An 8798-nucleotide genomic window follows, 5' to 3' on the forward strand; every position below is an offset into this window, starting at 1 on the left:
GATTAGATTATACTACAATATTAATAGACTTTCAATGCCGTATATTAATTAATTGCCAGTTTAATTATTATGTTTGTAAGAACATCGCGATATTATCCAATTTTTATTTTCAAAATTGAATAATACTGCATATGAATGTATGAAGGAACGGTATATTTCACTTTATCTTATATATATTTTCTTATATTCTACATTTAAAATTATATCTTTTTATTTTTTCGTCTAGCAATATCTTGCGTTATGAAAATTTGAAAGGACTAATAATGTTTCCGAGAATTTAAATAATATATCATAAGATTACTGTCAGTTTTGTGCACATCTATATAATTATAATCATTATTTTATATATATATGTATATATATATATATATATATATCATATATATAATTATATATTTTATATCCCTTAAATAACTTTATTGTGTAGACTATGAAATTATTTGATGTAAAAATTTTAATTTAATGATTATTTTAATTAAAAATTCTTTTTTAGATATCGTATTCTTTTTATATAAGAAATATTACAATAAATCAAACGTAGCAGAGGTAGAAATCTTCTTGGAAAATCCTAGGTTGTGATCAAACTTGATCCTGAGAGTCCGCCATCATCGCCTAAGTTTAGAGGGAGAGGAAAGGAAGAGACTAGAGACGAGGGGAAACATATCGTTGGGCAAAAGGCCCGAGGTGGTCAGGAAGGGAGGAGGTTAGTTGGAGCGAGGTGCAAAAGGTGAAAAACAGTTTGCCATCAGCATAACCGGTTCCACGTATCTGCGAGCGGGTTTCACGCTCCTTCTCTCTCTTGTTTTCTCTCGCTCTCCTGAGACTCGCCCGATCCGGCCAACGGGGTTTTGCCCGACAGGGTCGCTCGCTTTCTTGATGATAGTCGAGTACTGGCTACCGGTAGCGGGTGTCCTTATACAGTTAAAGACATTATCTCGTCTCTTGGCCCAAATTCTATCAACTAGTCATGGATTACTTCGCATCTTTTGTCACGTTCACTTTAAACTTTAAACTCGCGAATAAATCATTCACTTTACTTCTTGAAAAGAATGACTTAACTCCCAACATTGTAACAAAAAAAGAATCATGATGATTTAATAAATAAGATTCCATATGAATTTTAATTCAGATTATCTTCCATTGAGAGAGTTGCATATACATATTTATACGTATTAAAGACTTTTGTTGCATATTAAAAATTTTAAATTTATTGACGATAATTTTTAATTAATTATTCACAATTTTTATTTTCAAAATTAGATAATACAAATTAAAACTTTTGTAACAAATTAAATTTTCAGTGAAATTAATTGCATATAAATAAATTTTTATCAGTATCTCCAAGATCTCAATAAGGAAATAAATAATTTCCATTCAAATAATAAAATAATTAGCACAATTCTGTCTCTCTGTCGTATTAGTCGACCGTTTTACGATCCAATCGACCTTTGTGGACGATACGCTTTCCTGTTTCAGATTCGGTCTTCGGAACGAGGAACAGATTAAATTCACGGTGGAGAATACGGAGGTTCAGCAGTCCAGCGTAATCCAGTCGTTGGTCGGGAAACGTCGGGAAAACCAACAAGATGACAACGATACAGAGTTGCGGTGGCAGTTCGTCAAGATGCGCGAAACGCGCCTTCGTCTTTGTGTTTGCCTGGGGCCTGCTGATGATTGCGGCAGTACAGTTCCGTCACTTGGAAAGCAGGGCTTTACGTCAGGATGGTGGCCCCACGGCTGAGGATGGCATGGGTAACCTGGTAGAGGTCGATGGCATTAGTAACGATCGAGGTGCGAGCCGAGGATCTTCAGGAAGCTTGAGTTTGTCCCGATATCTTTTGCAAAGGTCGTCACTGGGCGAACTCACCAATTCTGGCAGTAACGGCGTCCTGCTGACCACCTTAACCACCCTTAGAAACCATTTGGAAGCGACGATGAGTCCGCTCGAGCTAGAACCGTTACTGGACAAGAGACCGGCTAAAACCGAGCAGCAATTGATCGAGGAGATTGCTGAGAGAATACCGAGTCTACCACTGAGCGATTGGTCCAAAAATAGTAAATTGACGAAACGGGGCAATGAGAGCTGCGCCAAATACCCGCAGATCTACGATTTGGAATTTAATAATATCTATTGGCAAACGTTGCGAACCAACAACGGCACGTTTCAATTTTTCGGTGCGTTTTATGACAATCGGAAATTATCCAAGATCGGACCGGCGGTCCGGATTGTTGGCATGATCGATCGGATTGAACCGATCGTGAAAACGTATTGTCAATTATGGTACGAGGGCGAGAGCGAGCCCAAGATCGTCGAGACGCTCGAATACAAGTACATTTGGTATCCTAAATGGGGCAATTACAAGCAGGGCATCTATCAGCCATATGTGATAGCATGTAGAGTACCGCCACAAGCGTATGGTAAGCCACCGTCATCTGTCTCCATAGTGGAGAGACGTTGCGACACGGCCACCAACCACCTTCGTGTGATTTACAACAAGCCCGAACGTAAAAAAGACTTTGCGGTGTGCGTAAAGGGTCTGGACTTTCTGCACGAGGATCTGTCGGTTCGACTAGTCGAATGGATCGAGTTGATCAATCTGCTGGGTGCCGACAAAATCTACTTCTACGAGCTGCAGGTGCACCCGAACGTGACCAAGGTGTTGCGGCACTATCAGCGTCTGGGTATGGTGCACGTGACCCCGTTAACCCTGCCGGGCGGACAGCCTAATGTGCCCGCCTTCCAGCACATGTATTTAACGAAGAAAACCAATCACAAACGGCAGAACGAACTAATACCCTACAACGATTGTTTATACAAGCACATGTATGAGTACGAGTACATCGCACTGCTGGATGTCGACGAAGTGATTATGCCCGTGAAGGACGCGACCTGGCAAGAGCTGATGCGCCGGGTATTGCCCAAGGCCCTGCAAATACGGAATGAGACCCGTGCCTCGTACAACGTCAGAAACGTCTACTTCCTCGACGACCTACTGCACTCTCATGGTTACTTCAAGGACATACCCAAGTAAGTAAGGTTTCCACTTTCACGCCGCGAACAGATCGACCGTCCGTGAAGGGAACGCAAAGGTGGATATCTCGCAAGTATCATCGCGATTATCGGTGTCATGGATTTGTTTTTGCGACGAATTAACAAAAATTATAATTGCGATGGAACAGCAAATTCCAGATATGAATCAAATGAATATGTTGCTCGAGGAAAATCTTACATACGATGTGTTCTATACATATCTATGTATATCAATCAATTTTTATTATTAGCTGTTGTCCTTCTCTTATATCTTTTTGTAATGATTACAAGCTTTAGAATATCCGATATGCGTACTGAGATTAGTATATGTTCAAATCTTCGTTTTAACATTAAAATGGTCGAAATAATTAGCTTTGGAACGTTATAGTTTTGCTATATGAGAAAAAAATGTTTTCAACTTTATATTAAATTTATGAAATGGAATTTATAGTCAATTAATTCTGATACGTCTTCTACTAATATTATCTTTTGCAAGAAATTCCAACCCACAAGAAACGTATTCTTGATTAAAAAATTTTCCTTGTAGGTACATGCACATGCTCCAACACGTATACCGCTCGAAGAACTTTACGAAACCAAATCAATATATCAAGTGCTTCCACAATCCAGAACGGGTGGTCACTCTGCACAACCATTTTCCGCTGGCGTGCCTGGGTGCTGGATGCACCAGTTATCCCATCGAGACCGAGGATGCGCAGTTGCAGCATTATCGTGCCGATTGCGTACGATCGCTAAAGAAAACATGCGTGGAATATCGGGAAAACAGCGTGATAGACACGACGATATGGCGTTATAGGGATAAATTGATCAGCAGGGTCACCGACACCTTGAAAATGCTCGGCTTCTTCGGCCCAAGATAGCGTTGGAGATCTTGATCTCTCCCCTTCTTTACTCTCGTTTCTCTCTCCCGTGGAAGATTTGATCGGTCGTCGCCGGAAGGACGAAAGAAAAGGCTGTGCGCGGGACGAGAAATGATGAATCTATCAGCGGGAGGTAATTGCCGCGGCGGGATTTGATCAGAGATTTAATCGAACAGATAATCGGTGTAACCGATAAAGTGGATTCATTTAATTCTAGTGACAGCGTAATATCGCGTGTTATATTTCTATGTGTTGTTGTGTGCGTGAGAGAGGAAGCGTGGATCGATAATCTTTGACTGATAAGTATACACATATCGTGTCTTGAGCGATAAAATGTTTGAATCTTATATCAAACAAAATTATCACTCAAGTACATTATCCAAATCAGAATAATGATAGCTCGTGAATTAATTCACGAGCTATCAATATTAATTTAGAATTATACCACAATACCATCTAAAGTAGAATAGCGTGTATAAAAAATGGGATTTATTTTTCCAATTTTCATTCGATGCACGCTTCTTTATCGAAATTGATTTAAATATAATAGAAAATTACCAAGCAAATCCATATTCCAAATTTTAGCCGAACAAAATCCTAAGCAATTTACATGGGAAATTATTACGCTCTATTTATGCGAATCCCACTAAGACGATAATTTTCAGGCATCTGTTAACCCGCGAAACGAAAATTATCTCTAGACTGAACGTAATTGTGTTTCAATTTGTATCGACAACGATACGCAAATTTTCGAATGGCAAATCGACCCGATTACATTCACGAGAAAACTGCAGTATTCCTCTTTTTTCCTTTTTTGTAAATAATTTCTCTTGCTATATGCTCAATATGGAATACCAAGTCTGCGATTGATCGATAGCCATAACGAATAAGTTCAATGTATTAGCAAACGGATTACATTTGGATACAATGTGAATTACATATATAATTTTAAGTTTAACTTTTAAAGTCAAGTTTTAACGAAGAGTATAAAAAAAAATGAAATTAAAAAGTAAAGAAGTGCAAAATTATTAGTCATGTTATAGATGCGTTACATTAGGCCGAAAATATATTTAGACAACTACGGTGAAATATATTAAAAAATTCTTTTTTAATATTTAATTTAATAATGAGAGTATCTGTTTTGGAATGGCGCTTAAAAGCATCGAGATACCATTCCGACGACTGAAACGCTGTGAAGTGTATAAGCATCGATATTAAAGACTACTTTTAACGAGTCTTCTGCAATCACGAAGCGGTTTATGTTCAGAACAGAAATTCGAAACTATTTTAATTTTTATCATACTCGATAAGCAAGAAAATAAATAATGAAATATTACAGACAATATGATGTACGTAGCAGGCTACGTTCGGGAAATGCGCTATTAGCTATGCTACACAATTGTGTCATTTTGGTTCATTAGATGTAAAACAAGGATAGAATGAAACGTAAAAAAAACGCAGCCGTACTAATATCTTTATTACTATATCTTCATTTTAATTTTAATTTTGTTATTAAAATGTCTAATTTAAACAATTCAAAATATTATGGCGTTACATAATAATGAGAATATGTTGGATATGATGAATGTCGTCTCTCTAGCTCACTAATTATTTCTAACCGCTTCGTGGTTTCGGAGATTTTTTTTATTTTTTATGGTGAACCTCGATCGCTTTCTGCATGATGAAAATCATTTGCTATTTACTATTCGACATAAGTGTCGCTTGTAAAAGTAAGAGGGCGATTCACGTTTTACCATGAGATATATCAATATAAAGGGACCAGTGTTGTAGGTAAGAAATAATAAAAATCGGAAAAGTCGATTCGCGTATGGTTGCATAGACACGCCATTGGTCTATATGCACGAATAAAATAATATTGTATTTTTTAAAGTTTACGTGGGTTGTTCTTCAAGCTGAAACATTGACAGACAAAATAATATCTTTTATTTTCCCTTATTTAATTAATTGTTTTAATTTACGCTCATTTAATATAATATATAATAATATGTAATATAAGGATTATTACATGTTATTATGTAACAGTATGTCTTATGTACACACTTAAAAATAATTGTTTTTAGTCTTAATTTTAAACATAAATATGACTCAGAGTGAACAAATATAACATTAAATAAAATTACATTAATTAGCTGACGCAAATTATTTACAAAGAGAATTATTTTTTAAACTGAGCTAATAAAAAAGTAGTGAATTTCTTGCGTAGCTAATTATTCATGCGCTGAATTTTCATATTTTACACAATGAAAATTTTTTGATATGTGTCTTCGAAATATCTGTTTGTAAAATAATAAATTACTACAAGAAGATGTAAACATATCTTTTTTATATTTCTCTAAACTCCTGTACTTATTATTGTAGCTTTATTAATATTAGCCATGTAAATTTATATCTAGGTGGGTCGTGTGAATAACGATATTTTGGAATGTATTCGTTCTATCTTATTGCGATTGGCATTAACGCCATTTGAAACGCTTGTTGAGTTATCGTGCGCGTGTCCAAATTGTCGGATGTTATCAGCGTGATGAGTCAGCACGCCGCTCGACGTGCGTCAGGATAATCGATGGTGATTGCAATATAAGCTCCTCCCATCAACTAGGCGACGACGTATGATACCGAGAGAGACTTCGAGAAACGCAACTAGCATCCTAAACATTAATCGACAAATCGTTCATTTTATACGTCTAAGTTCCTAAAAATATTTTGACATCTCTGGGAATATAGTTCTACTATTTCTCAAATGTAAGAATAACTTTACGTAAAGAAATTTGAAATAAAAAATATTAAACAAAACGCCTTGTACACAAATTAAAATATTTATAGTAAATATCGCAAAAGTATATCCAACTATTTAAATTGCAATTTTTAATTAAAGAAATCTGATACTGTGATAATGACTATGAATGGAATAATTTTTCTTTATCGTAAATAATTTAATTTTTAATATTACAAGTAGAAGGTGTATTTTATTAACGCTAATCTCTCTAAAGTTATTTAATTTCTATTTCAATTATACTACATTAAAAAATATTTTAAAGAAGTTTACCAATTATTATATTAATATTCTTAATGAGAGAGAGAGAGAGAGAGAGAAAAGACAATATTATCTTCTCTTGAATTCTTATAATTCATACATGGCTTTAAGGCAATTAATCCGCGCAATTTTGCCGACTGGCAATAATACAGCAGAATTCCTTATAATTTCCCCTTCAATAAAATATATTAATATATATATATATATATATGTAAATAGATATTGCACCGATAAATAAGGCGACTGTAGATAACCGTTCGAGTGAAGTAGCCTTCCGAGGGTATACAGTTTTGCCAATCGATCTCATTATTTTTCTACCAATAAAAAATCTAATTTAATGCAAAATTTGTGTATTGTATATAGAGAAAATAAACTTTGAGATGTTTCTTTTCTTTAAAAAAATTTTATAATTGCAATTTTAACAAATATATGAGAAAGTTTGTCACTTTAAATATTTTTAAAAAAGAATTACATAGTCGATTTTTGGGCGTAGGTTTTCGCGTTTGCCTTTTATTTATTTCAGCGGCTATTTTGAGTTTTGATAATTTGCGAAATTTTGAAATATATTTTACGTTAATTTTTCGCGTGTTGCGTTTATCTCATCGATCCCGTTTTTCTCTGCAAATAGCCGGCACTAAAAATAAGCCTTCTCTGGTTGTCGGCTTCGTGGGGAATCGCATAGCGCGCGGGTATTTCTCTGTGCTCTGCCCAAAACCATCGCCACGGGCGGATTTACATGATCGACGACCTCATGTTTATTCATGTATCCTCTCCGTATGGTCAAATTAATACACGCCGCCGCGATAATTACCAATGCCGGACATACATCCGCTTCAACATCTATCGCGATCACATAAGTGCGATGTCGCGCATTATTCATCGAGATTCATCCAAGCATATTGCAGCATATTAGTTAAAATTCTAAAGGTACATACATGTCCTGTTAAATACGAGAGCCTGTGATCATAGATGGATCTTGCATACGCGTTACCTCCTTCTCTCTCCACGTAGCTTTCCGAATAAAATTTCAACGCCGCGCCGGGATAAATTTGGAACAACCGCTTTGCGGATGTAACTCAACTACGCTCCACGTTTCTGCTTTAGTTTCGTATCGAGGAACATACAAGAACCATGCATGTATTTTTGACGGAAATCGTGCTCGGATATTTACGCGGGTGAACGCGGAGTTAATTCTGTGTTGAAAGATCCATCGGAAAAATTTTTCTCTGAAAAGTTGGCCAAGATATAAAAAAATCAAAAGAGTTTCAGCTTTTGTGACTGTATGGTTACGATTAACTGCGATTATCAGCAGCCCTGTAAACTCTTTAAAAAAATCAACGTGTTTGTGTGTTTGGTTGTAATTACATTTTCTAATAATATTCTCTTTGGATTTTAAACTACCATTTTCTACTTTATTATTCTCATATTTTGGAGTTGATATTTCTTTAACAAGCATTGATAATTTATCGAATAAAAAATTAAAATAATCAAGAGTGATGCTAATATTAACGAAATCATGTTATTTTTATTATATTATAGCCAATAATTTTATAATAAACAATAAGATTGATAAAAATTGATATGTATACTAGTATGAAATACATTAATATATACATATATATAACAAGTTTTAAATTACAATTCTTAGTTATTTACAAAAATCTTTTAATTTTTAATCTTAATTTGTATCTAGAAGTAGTAAATATATAATAAAGATTCATTTTTATCTATTTTCTTGCAACTCACGTATTTTATATGTCTCAAGGCTGTACTAAATTTGTTCAATACAATTCAAATAAAATTGCTATATTTACAATAGTAATTACACATCCAA

The 8798-nt window shown here is 35.1% G+C and overlaps 2 protein-coding genes across 15 annotated transcripts in view; both read left to right on the forward strand.

The window, feature by feature from the left end:
• Positions 1 to 6723, forward strand: part of LOC105456427 — a 33406-nt gene extending 26683 nt beyond the window's left edge. For 7 of the 8 annotated variants that reach the window (XM_011700445.1, XM_011700449.1, XM_011700448.1 and 4 more), the window contains 2 exons: positions 1477 to 3028; positions 3579 to 6723. In XM_011700445.1, coding sequence (XP_011698747.1) covers positions 1587 to 3028; positions 3579 to 3912 — 1776 coding nt within the window. In that variant the 5' untranslated portion in view covers positions 1477 to 1586 and the 3' untranslated portion in view covers positions 3913 to 6723. Of the gene's footprint in view, positions 1 to 572; positions 704 to 1476; positions 3029 to 3578 lie in introns of all 8 variants that reach the window. The other variant, XM_011700442.1, reaches the window with a different exon arrangement.
• A 715-nt stretch (positions 6724 to 7438) lies between these two features.
• LOC105456429 overlaps positions 7439 to 8798 on the forward strand; it is a 19318-nt gene continuing 17958 nt past the window's right edge. For 3 of the 7 annotated variants that reach the window (XR_975251.1, XR_975252.1, XM_011700451.1), the window contains exon 1: positions 7911 to 8318. The gene's annotated coding sequence lies outside the window, so the exon portion shown is untranslated. The other 4 variants (XM_011700452.1, XM_011700454.1, XM_011700456.1 and 1 more) reach the window with 4 other exon arrangements.

This window comes from Wasmannia auropunctata, unplaced genomic scaffold (assembly GCF_000956235.1).
Source record: "Wasmannia auropunctata unplaced genomic scaffold, wasmannia.A_1.0 LD335681.1, whole genome shotgun sequence".
In the NCBI taxonomy this organism is placed as follows: Eukaryota; Metazoa; Arthropoda; class Insecta; order Hymenoptera; family Formicidae; genus Wasmannia; species Wasmannia auropunctata.